Source organism: Sus scrofa, chromosome 15 (assembly GCF_054392235.1).
Source record: "Sus scrofa isolate SSC_HxYL_T2T_F1_AM1 chromosome 15, Sscrofa_HxYL_maternal_Yorkshire_Landrace_v2.0, whole genome shotgun sequence".
Classification (NCBI taxonomy): Eukaryota; Metazoa; Chordata; class Mammalia; order Artiodactyla; family Suidae; genus Sus; species Sus scrofa.
Genome location: NC_139397.1, coordinates 98385851 through 98400564, shown reverse-complemented (window position 1 = coordinate 98400564; position 14714 = coordinate 98385851). Strand labels below are relative to the sequence as shown.

Sequence of the window (14714 nt, the reverse complement as noted above, 5' to 3'; positions counted from 1 at the left end):
ACCACCACTATCACCATAACCATCACCAAAAGAGAGACTGCAGTTGAAACCATAAGCATGCCTGTCATCTCCAAAGCACAGAGCATGGTCATTGGATCAAGTTGGTCTGGGTGAGCCTTCCAGCTTTGCCAGTACTTGCTGTGTAACGCAGACACATTACTTGACCTCTCTGAACTGTGGTTTCCTGATTTATAAAAATATGGTTCATAATTCCTGCTTAGTATTATTGAGAAAATTGTAAAAAACTACATATGTAAAGTACTGAGCCCAGTGCAGGAACCATAATGAGCCTTCAACAAACTATAGTTACTATCATTAAAGCTAAAAGCCAAAGACTGAATCTTGATCATTCCCACAACCAAGGTTGGCCAGGGGAAAATCACAATGAAGCAGAGGAGGGGCAGTCAGAGTGAAAGGAAAACTTCACAGGGCCTAAGAGAGGAAGCCCATTAGAGAAGGTCCTGCAGCGTGGGTCAGAGGATGAGGCTGGAGCACACAGCAGAAATCAGATGGCCTCCTGCTGCCAAGAATGCTTTTTCCGTGGAGCAAAAAGGGCAAAGTCAAACTATGGGAGAGAAACCAGAGTCTATGGGCAGGAACAAGTGAAATGGGAAAGACTGAGGCTGTTCCCAAGAGAGGAGATGATTACTGTACTAAATTCTGAAGGAGAGGAGAAGGCAGGGCGGAGCAGAGGCAGAGCAGGCAGGAGAGGAGCAGAGGCAGAGCAGGCAGGAGAGGGAGAAGGAGGATCACCCCCCGAGACTGGTGAGAAGGCACAGGGATGGGCCACAGAGTATTCAGAAGCACATGTATCTCCCACTGGCCAGCAGCTTCCTGGCATCTAGGTCAATGTCTATTTATTTTGGTCTGAGGAATGGATTTTGTCCTGGTAGATAGTCTCAATCTTTTCAGCAATGTCAGTGGCCGGATTAAATGCCACAAGTGTGTGCAAGGCAGCAGAATTTCGAGCAGTGGCTGACTGTCTAGATCTGCCGTGCAGGTGAGCCTGCTGCACTCTAGGAAGGTGAGTGCCAGCTTCCTCTCCAACCTGAAATTCATAAGGCAAAGTAATGTATGTGTGTTTTTGAATATATTCAGGTAAAACCCTTTTAATGGAAGGTCAGCTGGACAAACTTTATGAAGATAACATCCCCCTTAAAATCACATTTTCACATAAAGATTGAGTCTGGGATGCAGAGAGGGCTAATTAAAATGCTGCAGACTTTGAGTTCACACATGTGCAGAGCAGAAAAAAAATTCTGGGGGTTGGGACATGAACACAGACCACCAAATTTCAATTTTTCTAAGTGAGAACATAAAATAATCTAACAACTCCTTTCCCCATACCTTCATGGAAGAAAAAAAAAATTAATACCAAAAAACTTAGGCCCAACTTCATCTCAATTTAAAAATCAAATCAATTTAGCCTTATTAAGTACTTGTCATCTTATTCCTGGTTTGTTTTTCATTTTTGAAGGTCAAATGAAAACTATGTCACAGCATGGCAATGGCCTGTGGATCCAGTTTGGACCAACATGCTTGGGCTCATTAAAAAGAAGGAGAAAGTTTCTGAAGATTAAGAGGCTCAGAGATGATGTCTCTATCGCTATAAATTTTGATATTCATGGGATGTGTTTTATGTAAGCGTATCAAAAGAGAATGATAAAGGAAATGGAAGATGTGTAAACAGTCAATGAATATTAGTCAAAGGCATATGAGCATTCCAAAAAAAAGAGGCACAGAGATGATACAGTGAGGGAAGTGTGTACTAGTTCAGAATATTTAACAGTGGAATCAAGAGTGGAACCCCACTACCAGGTAACTGTGGATACAAGATGAACTATAATTTTGCTATTTGTTGCTGGTAGTTGGGAAACATACTTGTTCTGTGGTCAAGTTGGGGCAGCAGAGAAGGTGACTGGGCAGACTGTCAAGAGCAAGGGTGGGAGTTCCCATTGTGGCACAATGGTTAATGAATCCGACTAGGAACCATGAGGTTGTGGGCTCGATCCCTGGCCTTGCTCAGTGAGTTAAATATCCGGTGTTGCCATGAGCTGTGGTATAGGTTGCAGATGCGGCTCAGATCCCGAGTTGCTGGGGCTCTGGCGTAGGCCGGTGGCTACAGCTCCGATTAGACCCCTAGCCTGGGAACCTCCATATGCCGAAGGAGCAACCCTAGAAAAGGCAAAAAGACAAACAAAACAAAAACAAAACAAAAGACCAAAAAAAAAAAAAAAATGAGTGAGGGTGGAGGGTGCTGTGGAGGCAGCACTCAGCTGGGTGATCACCCCCAGGGCCTGGGGTGGGAGGCTAATGAGGCCAGAAGGACACTGGTAATGAGATGAGGTGAGAGGGCTGGAGAGGGTGGGAGTCAGGGCAAGGGCAAAATCAGATTCAGGAGTTGTGAGGGTGCAGGAGAAAGACAGGTAAGATCTGGGTCATGGGAAGGAGGCAATCTGGGGTATAAAAACAAGAGGAAAGAAAGCTGGAGGCAATCAAGTGGACTGGGTGTGTGTGTGAAAGGTGCAGCACCCTCAGTTTGCCCCTTTTCTGCCATTTCTTTGGCTCAGTTGGGAGCCCACGCTGGGCAAGCACTAACCTTCTGCACACCTGTCCATTTCTTCCGAGTCCTGCAGCCAGGCCGCCACTTTGCTCTGCCCAGTTGTGCAGGTTGCAGGGAGGCTGTTGCTGCATGGTAGAGGGGACTGCCAGGGAAAGCTGTTGGGCTGCACCTACAGTGAACAAAAAGAGCGGAGGGTTAGGAAGAAACAGGACATTGAAGTGACTAAAAAGAATACAAGTACCCTTAAAGCAACATTAAAAGAGAGGGAAAAGGAGTTCTGTTGTGGCTCAGTGGGTTAAAGACCTAGCATCGTGTCTGTGAGGATACGGGTTTGATCTGTGGCCTTGCTCAGTGGCTTAAGGATCCAGCATTGCTGCAAGCTGTGGCGTAGCTCACAGCTGCAGCACAGATTTGACCCCTAGCCCAGGAACTTCCATATGCCAAAGGTGTGGCTATAAAAAGAAAATACATAAATAAAGGGGAAAAAGGGCATCTTCAAAACATGGAAGAAGCCTCTTGGCTAAACGAGGCATGAACTCAATGAAGCCAAAATTCATTGGCTAAGCAATATCTGTTTAGCTGCCATCTCCACCATATAACGAAGAGGACAGTATTCAAGCATCTCTTATACTTAGGGAGTTCCTGTTGTGGCTCAGCAGAAACTAACACAACTAGCATCCATGAGGTTACGGGTTCCATCCCTGGCCTCGCTCTGTGGGTTAAAGGATCTGGCATTGCCGTGAGTTGCAGTGTAGGTCGCAGATGCAGCTCAGACCTGGTGTTGCTGTGGTTGTGGGGTAGGCCGGCAGCTACAGCTCTGATTCAACCCCTAGCCCAGGAACTTCCATATGCAGCAAATACAGCTCCAACTCAAATTTTCAGCAGTCTTGAATTACTCAGTAATCTGTAGCTGATACAGTGTACTCAACTCATGAGTGAAGGCCTTTCCTTTCTGAAAGCTCTCGGTACCATTATAATCAACTCATGGTCTCATCAGCCACTTGTGTTTCTTAAATACGTTATCCATCGGCCAAGCAACTCTGCCTTGCTTTAAATGCATGCTGAAAACTTAACATACACAATTCCTGCTGTGATGCAGTGCTTTAAGAAACTGACTGCAGTGGCTCAGGTTGCTGCAGTGGTGTGGGTTCAACCCCTGCCTGGTGCAGAGGATTAAGGATCTGGCATTGCTGCAGCTGTGGTGCAAGTCACTTTTGTGGTTCAGATTCAATCCCTGGACCAGGAAATTCCATATGCTGCAGGTGCAGCCATTAAAAAAATAAAAATAAAGAAACCTGTAACATATAAAACAGCAGTCTTAGCAAATTATTGCTACCTATAGATGACTAACTTTCCATTAAAGGGATTTCTTTTCTTTTTTTTTTCCTTGGCTGTGCCCACAGCATATGGGAGTTCCTGGGCCAAGTACTGAGCCCACTCTATAGCAGTGACCCAAGCCACAGCAGTGACAATGCTGGATCCTTAACTACTAGGTCACTAGGGAACTCCCCATGAAAGGGATTTTAAGTGAAATAAATTAAAGTTGTATGAAGTCTGTAGATACTAAAGTAAACATTCCATGAAAAAAGCAGCAACTTATTTCCCTTCAAGCTAAAACAACTTTAAAACTCCATATTTGACTTTAATATTCAATTACAACTGATTGTGTCTCTTCTAAATCACTACGAAGTGAAGGATGCACTTACTTAGCAAACCTAGACTTAATTTATTACCTGCACAGGGCCACACACCAATTTATGTTCAGGAATAATTTGATGCTTAGAATGCAAGCAAACTGATGAAAAGCTCTTTTTACTCTTTATTGCATTTTGATAATGTAATAGAAATGTTTCACCGAGTTGGGTCTTAGAGGTATGTTACTTGTAACTAGAGCAACAGATCTATGAACAACAGAGTTGCAGAGCTGTCTTAATCCAAGGCACACAGTGGGGGGATTTGGTTTCAGCTCTCTATTCTCAGATATCACCAGAGTTATTTAATAAAGAACACAAGGGATGAAAAGAATACATCTTTTATTAACACTCTGTGCTAAAGACATAGGTAGAAGCCGAAAGAGCCAAAGGACTAAACATTGGTATTTTTAAAATGTCCATCTGGGATACATTTTTTTGTTTAATTTTGACTAATGCTGGGATTTATTCTATTGTGTGGTGAGAGCACAGGAAGCCCAGAAAAACATGGGAACCATCTTCACATCCTGTGCCAGGTCATTCAGGAAGCGCCCTCCTTCCTAATTACCCAGCCTCCTGGTTCATTTCCTTCCATTCCAGAAGTGGTTGGTTATTAGTGTTAACTCAACACCCTGTTCCTGGGAGAGAGATATTTCAGAATAAATAAAGTTTGAGAGTCTTGTGAAATACAATTAATGGGATTTAACCAACATGACCAAAATAATTTCTGTGGAAATAGCAAAAACTGAAGATAGCTACATTTCATCTCATCTGATTTGACCAGTCTCGCATAAACCTCCATGAGGTTTTACAATGCTTTGCAAAGGAAACTTGCACATGTGTTATTCTATATATCTCTATGTAGGAAAATAGGGAAAAGCAGACTCTTCATTGAAACGCCCTTGAACCCAATTCTTTGTGGCGGACAGTTACTCACAGATATCCTTGTCTCAATATCAGATGCCAAGTGGGAAGCTGGAAGACCCCTGGGTAGTACAATGTGGCTACGGTTCAGAAAACCTAATCAAAGGCAGAAACAGCTGTCTCCTTGCCTATTGTCTTAACCTTGACTTTTAACAGGCAACACCTCTAGCTTTCCAGCAACATAGAAAAAGAACTCTTAATACAGCCCAAAGAACAGCTTTAGCCTCCTTTAATCTGGTACCTGGTACAATGGAAAAGATACTGATTTTGGAAACAGAGATGAGGACTCAGACCTTGGCTCAATGTCTTGCTTAATATCTACATAACTTCTGGAAAAATTATTTACTGCCTGTGAGCTTTCGGTATATTATAAAGATTAGAGATGAATCTATGTCCAATGCTTAACATAGTGCTAGCTATTCAAATAGGCCATGATTTATATTACTGTCACATTCTCTAGCCCACTTGCATTAACCTTATGGGGAAATTCTCTGGTCTCTTCCATGGTCATGTATATGTCACAGCTCATTTTCAAAACCTTGTGGGCTTCCTATTACTACCCAGGAAGACAGCAGTTTCTAGGTGCTGATTAATCAAATGTTCACTCTACTTTCTAATATTCCTATAAAGCCATATAAAATTAGCACACAGTCCATTCATAGAAAGGAAAAGTAACTCAAGTCTATTGATGATCCACATTTCTATCTACTCTACACATGCTATTGACTATTAAGATTTTTTAAAAATTTTATATTGGAGTACAGCTGATTTAGGATGTTGCGTTAGTTTCTTTCAGGTGTATAGCAAAGCGATTCAGTTGTACATATACATATACCCATTCTTTTTCAGACTGTAATGACATAAGTTATTAGAGAGTATTGAATAGAGTTCCCTGTGCTACATGTAGGTCCTGGTTGATTAAACACTTGTAATTAACTTTGACACTAAATGTCACCATTGTCTTCTGAGCACTAGATTACAAAGCAAATCTTCTCTTTCTAGCTTGTCTAATGAGATTCAGTAAACACGTCTGCATAAATTTCCAGGCCATTTCTGGACTGGTTTTTAAATAACAAAGTCATACCTTTCCATCCACCACAGAAACATTAGCAGCTGGTGAGGATTCAGCTGTGGAGGTTGAAGGAAATATGTGAAAACTAGCATCTCTTGGTGATCTCACAATTTCATTCTGCCGATACAGTCGATGATGGCGCAGTTTGGAGACCCAGGCATCAAACCAGTCCTGGGATTTCACCTAAAACAGGGAACAAGAGGAGTAGGTAATGGTGAAACCAATCTCCTGTTTACCACTGATCTCCCCTAATACTGGCAGAGCCAACTCTTGAAAAGTGACTTTACCTTCAAATGATAGATGTGTTCTTCTGTGTCAAGGTCTATTCTCCGTGCTTTCTTTTTAATTGACATGACAGAGAGTCCGACATCGATGCTTCCATGAACCTTCCCTTTTTGAATCTGAAATCAAAAAACTAGTAAATAGGCTGGAAGGATATGTAATTTGATGTGTTTTGGTACTAAAGTGAGCTTGATGTAATCTTTAACTTATCTCTAGGAAATGGAATATCACCCCTCCTTGACAAAAATGACTAAGGTTCTGAAGTTAAGGTGCTTTCTCCGAGGATAGCTGAAGTTGCAGTAACTTCACACCAGTTTTAATAAGGAAGACTATTCATCCCTTATTCTTGTTTTTGGCATGTCTGTAATGTTAATTCTTCATAATTCTAGATCGCACAGTTTATATCCCCCCAAAGATATCTTTACTGGTTCCTAAAATAACTATGGTCAGTCTCTGACCTGTGACCCAGAACATCCCCAAGTAATCAGCTAGCTGACAGCTGCTGGGGCAGAAGTGGACAGCTGGGACCAAGAGTACAGGGCGGCCAGCTCTTCTTTCTGGCTGCCTCATCTGATCAAGGACACACAGTTGACTCAGTGAAAGAGCTGTGGACAGAACTAAAGTCTGAGCTCTCCGTTATTTCTCCTACACCACAATGATAAGAAGGAGAGCATTTTCTAGTTTTGCATGCAAACAATGACCTTTTATATTAAAGAATACTAATCTGGAATAATTTTAGAGTTGGGATTCCCAAGATAAAAGAATGAATAGAAATGAAATTTGTAAGACAGGATTTAAAAGGACATCGATGAGAACAAGTGTTGCTTTAAATTTCAAAAAAAGCATGTAAAGCACAGTTTACTGAGAGATGCAGGAAAAAAAAGTCTATTTAGGTTTTTTCTCCAAGACAGAAAGGGTGATTTTTATTAGCATGTCACTTTCAGGTTTAAGCTTCTGTTTTAAACAATGTACATCACATAGTTAAATTATCATGCAACTGTTTGAGATTTTATGCTAGCTTGAGCATAGGCATAAAGCATACCTTCCCTGCAACGTGGAAGTTTGGTAGCTTGTTAAATCTTACAGGTACAGAAAAGCACAGAGCTGGTAACTATGGTACAAGGCTTACACTGTGCTGGTGACTCACTTGGAGCTGAATTCTAAAGCAATCTTTGAAACGTGTCCTGTGTGCTACTTACATCAAGTGGTGCCTTTGAATACTTTAACATTCCATTATCCAGGACAAAAAAACGCTGCAAGAACCAAATAACCCCCGGTTACTGTCAGTATTTTGAATTACATCATGCATTCACAAGTGTGGGTCTAACACTGAATGGCATTTAGTAATCAGTACGTTTAATCATTTTCATGTATTTGCATTCAGCACACCTGGCCACAGTCCATTACATTAAATGGTAAGGTAATTTGAGTTCGAGTTCCATACAATTTATAGAGTTCTTTTCCACATAATCCAATGGGGACAGAATCTTTTCACCAATTTTTCTTTTTTAAAATTTACTTTATTGGTGTATAGTTGCTTTACAATGTTGTGTTAGTTTCAGGTGTACAGCAAAGTGATTCCATTATACATATATATTCATTCTTTTTCAGGTTCTTTTCCCATGTGGGTTATTATAGAATATTGAGTAGAGTTCCCTGTGCTATACAGTAGATCCCTGTTGGTTATCCATCACCAGTTTTTCCTAATATTGGTGGCAACGGGGGGGGGGAATCCAGGGCCTGCAACTAAGACTTTCTGAATGAACTACATTAGGGTTTTTTTGAAAGTGAGAAATGAGAGTAAACTGAGTTAGGTCACAGTGCTTCTGTGAGAACTTGTCTACAGGGAATTTTTCACCTTGGAGATAAACTCCTGCACTTCCTTGACTACCATGGGTAATTCCTGAAAATGCCCATGCCTGTTACAGAAGCCAGTGGACTGGAGCTATGAATAATGAATTATCTGGAAAGTTAAAAAAAGCCTTATCAATATGCTTGCATCTCCACTTAGCAAAATGCTTGTATTTCACTATTAGTAAAAGAGATTAAAAATTAGTTCTGAACTATACTAAGGGGGTAAAAGATATCTATATTTGGGGCAATTTTTGTCTCCTCCAAGGCATTCCTGGTCCAGTCCAAATGAGTCTAGCCATTTTTGTTCCACAAGCCTCAGAAACTCTCTGCTGTTGATTTCCTGTCCATGGACAATTGACAGGAGAACACACAGCTCCCAGGACCCCATCAAACAATGGGTCCAGTGCCCTCCTCTAGTCTCTGCAGATATGGAGAGTCTTTCTATGGCTGGAAAATTACTTTGTGGCGAAATTTTTGGGTGACTCAGGAACTCTTAGCTGCTGAGGTGGCGGGCAGGAAGGCCTGGGGATACCTGCACAGAACTCAGAGAAGGCGATAGGAACCCATTTGTTACAGATTCTGGTGGGGGCCACGGAGGAAGAAAGCATCTCTATAGCTGAAAAACACTCCTTTGTCTTTGATTTGGATAATCAAATGGGCTGATGCTTGAACACATATCTGACGTAATTAGAGACCAGGAGAAAAGGCAATGCAAGGGGGACTCCCCTACAATTTATGTAGCCAAATGTTCTCAGGCATGGTCCAGAAAGAGTTGCTACTGAACCACAGCCAATTTTACTAAAACTTGGACCCAAAACAAAAGTTACCAATTCAGATGAAATGTATTTCTTTGATTTTTTTTTTCTATTTTTCCACTTCTACCTATCCAAGAATTTTAGTGGAGATAACCTATAGGATAGTCATGGAGAGAGAGATGAGCAAGGCCACTTGGAGGAATTGCAAAGTGGTAAGGTCAGAATGAAAGGCAGAGGTGATTCTGGGAAAGAGTATGGCAAGTGGCCAAAATCCAAGAAAGAACAAGGATGCCGAGAGACTCCTGGCACTGGTATAATATTCTGGGTTCAAGGGAGATTGCCAAGGTTTCTGACAAGTGAGAGGGAAGAAGACTCTTGACATGTTTTTATTCCATCCTCAGAGAGAGGGGATGGGGGCACTGTCTCCCATCTGTTAATTTTTAAGTCCTTCCCTTAAACTGCAAAAAATGTATTTCCTCAAGGATGTTATAATCCATAACCTCCCTGCTTGGGCCAGTGGGCAGCGACTACCCAGCCATTTGCGCTCAGAAATCCACATGCCCTGAGATGAAATCTATCAGCAAGTGTGGCAAGTAATCAAGTGTCCTTCCAGGGACTTCGGAGAAGATGCAGGTGGTCTATTAAAGGGCTTTCTGTTGAAAATGGAAGATGACTTTCTTCTCTTTAGCATCACAGAAGTCCTGCTAAGTCTGTAACTGCAACAATATAGTGCAAAATATTTTCTCCATAATTAAAACTGAAGATGGAAAAAGGATATGGAGTAGAGAGAAATAAACCACAAATGTTAAAGGGCAATAAACAAACTTCCAAGATCAGTGATTTTCTATCTTTAGTTTGCACTGGTGACAATAATTCTAGGCATTTATCCCAAGAACTTAAATGGAAATTCGTGTAGTGTATGAGAATATTCACTACAACATCATCCAGTAAAAAATTAGACATATTCTGCATATCCAGCAATAGGGAATTGGTTCAATAATGTTGGGATAGGGAGTTCCTGTTGTGGCATAGCAGGTTAGGGATCTGGCATTGTCTCGGCAGCAGCACGGGTTTGATCCCCAGCCCAGCGCAGTGGGTTAAGGGTCTGGCGTTGCAGCAACTGTGATGTGGGTCACAGTTGTAGCTCAGATTCGATCCCTGGCCCAGGAACTTCCATATGCCATGGCTGCAGCCAAAAAAGAAAAAAAAGTGGGGATATATAGTATAAATCCATCCAATGGAATACATGCATGCATTTAAAAACATACTTAGAAGCATATTTAATAAGAACATTATTTATACTAACTTAAGAGAAAAAAGCAGAGTGGACAACAACATGTCCACTGATCTTAAACACCTTGTAGAATATTCTTTCCCTGCATTCAGATATTACAAATCTCAGACTTCAATAGGTATGATAGGTTGCTGCCTGTATGGTTAAAATAAGGCCTTGAAAATTAGCTTCCTAAGTATAACCATTCTTGGTTTCCCACCTAATGACACCAACTAAGAGCCTCTTTATTTATAAAGACAATCTGAAGATGAACATGACAAAACTGTTACCTTGTGCCAGCCTTTTAAAGGCCATTTTCTCTTCTTCAGCATAAAACCTTCATGTTTGTCTGGTCTCTGGACATTGGTTTGGCCTATTTTCAGCCCTTCTATAATTTCCCAGCTGTCAGTTTCCTGTGAGAAAAGAAGAAAAACAAACCACACATTTCTCAGTGTTTGATGATACGCTTAAAGCGGATTCATATCCACCACAAATATGAACAATATTCTGGACGTTAGACACAGCTATGCACTTAGAACTGAAGAGAAGATGAGTTTCCTGGTCTACCTGGGGGTATATGGTCCATCAGAGATGAGATGGATGGAGCTGGAGTCTGGGCTAGAATGGGATTTTGATTGCCTGTATTCAGAAGGTTTAAAATGCATTTTTTTTTCAGGAGCTCCTATCATGGCTCGGGGTAGTGAACCCAACTAGTATCCATAAGGACATGGATTTGATCCCGGCCTTGCTCAGTGGGTTAAGGATCTGGTGCTGCTGTGAGCTGTGGTGTAGGTTTTAGATGAGGTTCAGATATGGCATAGGCAGCAGCTGTGGCTGATTCAACCTCTAGACTGGGGACTTCCATATGCTGCTGGTGTAGTCCTAAAAAGACACACACACACACACACACACACACACACACACAAAGGCATTTTTCCAGACAGTTCATCTTTGGGCACAGAGGCACAATGAAGTTTTTACTATTTATTTATTTATTTGGAAATGATTTTTTAAACTGATTTTTATATCTTCCATCATAGCTGGTTTACAGTGACACATTAAAGTTTTTAAATGAGATGGTTTTGATGAAACACATTGCATTAGTGTGTGGGTCTGGCTTTCTGTGTAGTAATGAAAAGGCTGCAACAGCCTATGCGGCTTGTAACCTGTTAAGCTGAAGAGCAGAACAGTGGGTGGGCATCTGTTTCCTCTACATGAGGCTGCATGCATTTGAGCGTGTGTAAAAAGCCCCATTTGCCATGCCAAACACACACCAAGAAGTCCATGCCTTCAAAGACATACATCCTGAGACACACACACTCTTGGGAGCCTGTGGCAAGTGCACCAGACTGCATGGCCAGACATCTAGGATTCTGGAGTCCTCACTATGATTCTCCTCTGTTAAAAACAGGCTAAATCATGGTTTCCTCTTTCATAGGATATGTTTGTTCATCTACACTGTTAAAAAAAAAGTTCTAAAAATAAATTGTCAACATTTAAAAATCAGAGATTTCAGGGAGCTCCCTGGTGGTCTAGCAGGTTAGGGATCCAGTGTTGTCACTGCCATGGCTCCGGTTACTGCTGTGGTTTGGGTTTGATCCCTGGCCCAGGATCTTTTGTATGCCATGGGTGCAGCCAGAAAGAAAAAATTATAAGATTTCAGATTTTAAAAATCCAAATTTCTATGGTTTTGTGAAAGCCGAAGATCTGGCAATGTTGGTCCTGCCCTGAGGGACAGCTGCCTGTCTCCACTTTGCCAGCTGGGCCTCCTTCTATGTTAGGTATCTGCTCCTCATCAATATCCTGAGTTTTAAAATCACTGGCCCAGGTGATTTCTGAGGGCCCCTACAGCTCTAAAGTAACCAATGACCTGGCAAACACTCATAGTCTAGATCTCAGCCACAGGGCACAATTACGCAGAAGTAAAGGCAGGAGCAACACGGTCACATGCCATGCACAACTGCTACAGTCCTGTCCACGGCGCAGGGGAACAGATTCTCTCAGCATAACCTCCACTCTAGAAAGCTGGATGCGCTTCCAGATCAGGTTGGGCCCCTTTGCAGAACGCATCCCAAAATGCTGTATGAGCTGCCTGCTGAGAAGATAGGTTCTGCCGAAAATCATGCTTAGGCCACGGCACAAAGGTTTTCACGGGAATGGTGATGGGTTCTATCTCAGGGCAGGTGAACTTGCTGGCCCACATGTCTGGTGGTGGCTGCCCAGAACCTGCTACAGGACAGTGTGGCTCTGACAGGACCTGGGGCAAAGGGGCCATGTTCAGTTACTGACATCGGCCATGAGGACAGGAGGGGAGAGGCTGTGTGTTTACCATCCATGCCTCTTCTCCCTGTCTTCTCCTTTCATCTCAGAAGCTGCTGGCGCTATAGCCAAGTCGAATCTATGTTTAAGTCCAAGTATCTGTTGATGGAGTGGGACTGTCATAGAAAATTGTTTCCCGGAGATGTGGCGGAACATCGCTTCATGCGAACATCATGCAGCCTAGGAGACACTCCCAGCTTCTGAAGAGCCCTCTAAAGCCAGAATCATGCTTCTACTCTACCCAAGGCCAGTCCAACCACCACCACCACCCCTGAAAATGAATCTGAGACCAGTGCCATATCTCCATCTTTTTGGTCATCTCTGAGGGGTACCTAGTGAATGAGCCACTTCCCTCATGGAAATGCATTTACTAGTGTTCATTTGGCAACATTAAGAACCCTTTAAAATATCTGTAAAGTTCTCCTAACATAAGAAAACAATCCCCAAAGTAATTTGCTACTTGAATACTGTCAGAAACTGTGGTTGATCTGGTCAGAACTCTTAATTAGATACAGTGATTAAAAAATGTATTTCTGATGAGACAATTTCAGGCTTTATGTCATGTTTTTTGGACAATAAAAGCCATTATCATCAGGAATACAAAGCAGAGCATTTTTTTTTTTTTTTGGTCTTTTTAGGGCTGCACCTCTGGCATATGGAGGTTCCCAGGCTAGGGGTTGAGTCAGGACTGTAGCCGCTGGCCTGTGCCACAGCCATAGCAATGCCAGATCTGAGCCGCATCTGCGACCTACACCACAAATCATGGCAATGCCAGATCCTTAACCTACTAAGCAAGGCCAGGGTTCAAACCTGTGTCCTCATGGATACCAGTTAGATTTGTTTCCATTGTGCCATGATGGGACTGCCACAAAGCAAAGCATTTTAATTTTTTCATGTTCAGCTGAAATTCCACAGGTGAGCATTGTTTATCAATAATGTTAGAATAGGAGCTCCCGTTGTGGCGCAGTGGTTAACAAATCCGACTAGGAACCATGAGGTTGCGGGTTCGATCCCTGGCCTTGCTCAGTGGGTTAAGGATCCGGCATTGCCGTCAGCTGTGGTGTAGGTCGCAGACATGGCTCAGATCCCACATGGCTGTGGCTCTGGCGTAGGCCGGCAGCTACAGCTCCAATTAGATCCCTAGCCTAGGAACCTCCATATGCCGTGGGAGCGGCCCTAGAAATGGCAAAAAGACAATAATAATAATAATAATAATAATAATAATAATAATAATAATAATAATGTCAGAATAATGGAAGAAAATAGGTTCTCATAAAAAGTCCAGTATCTTTGGCTTTTTACTCTTACCAACAGAATAGATGAAAATGATGAATTTTTATTCCATAAGTGATGCATTTCTACTGATTTCCTTTATAAAGTCTTGGTATAATCAAAAAATTAAAAGAATAACTCTCTAATATTGTACATATATTCATTAGCGCTCTCTCTGTTCTTAGACTATCAGCTGTATTGAATGACATTTCTATTTTTAGTAGCCCCATCCATGGATACCATCTCTAGAAGAATAGCATTTCTTTCTTTTTTTTTTTGTCTTTTTAGGGCCACACCCACAACATATGGAAGTTCCCAGGCTAGGGGTCAAATCAGAGTTGTAGCTGACTGTCTATACCAGAGCCACAGCAACACCTGACCCTCAACCCACTGAGCAAGGTCAGGGATCAAACCTGCATCCTCATGGATACTAGTTGGGTTTGCTACCGTGGAGCCACTACGAGAACTCCAAGAATAGCATTTTTTATTTTTCGCTAGATCTTACCTCATCTGAAGGCTAGAGTTCATTTTTTTTTTCAGTGTGTGGGTGTGTGGGGGTGTGTGTGTGTGAGATGAATACTCTGGATTACTGGTAAAAATGGAAACATTTAATAATAAGTACAAATGCTTTTTGAATTTTTTTCTAATTGAACTCAGAATGTAATAATAGCTTGTCCCTGTGGAACTATGGCTACTGATTTCCATCACA

At 42.0% G+C, this 14714-nt stretch overlaps 1 protein-coding gene across 26 annotated transcripts in view; it reads right to left on the bottom strand.

Annotated features, from left to right (window-relative positions):
- OSBPL6 (oxysterol binding protein like 6) overlaps nucleotides 1–14714 on the bottom strand; it is a 229857-nt gene that overhangs the window by 52150 nt on the left and 162993 nt on the right. For 21 of the 26 annotated variants that reach the window (XM_021075884.2, XM_003483690.5, XM_084999932.1 and 18 more), the window contains exons 4-8: nucleotides 10705–10827; nucleotides 7732–7785; nucleotides 6538–6651; nucleotides 6263–6433; nucleotides 2600–2732 (exon numbers count right to left, since the gene is read on the bottom strand). In XM_021075884.2, coding sequence (XP_020931543.2) covers nucleotides 2600–2732; nucleotides 6263–6433; nucleotides 6538–6651; nucleotides 7732–7785; nucleotides 10705–10827 — 595 coding nt within the window. The remainder of the gene's footprint in view (nucleotides 1–2599; nucleotides 2733–6262; nucleotides 6434–6537; nucleotides 6652–7731; nucleotides 7786–10704; nucleotides 10828–14714) is intronic. The other 5 variants (XM_084999938.1, XM_084999945.1, XM_084999931.1 and 2 more) reach the window with 1 other exon arrangement.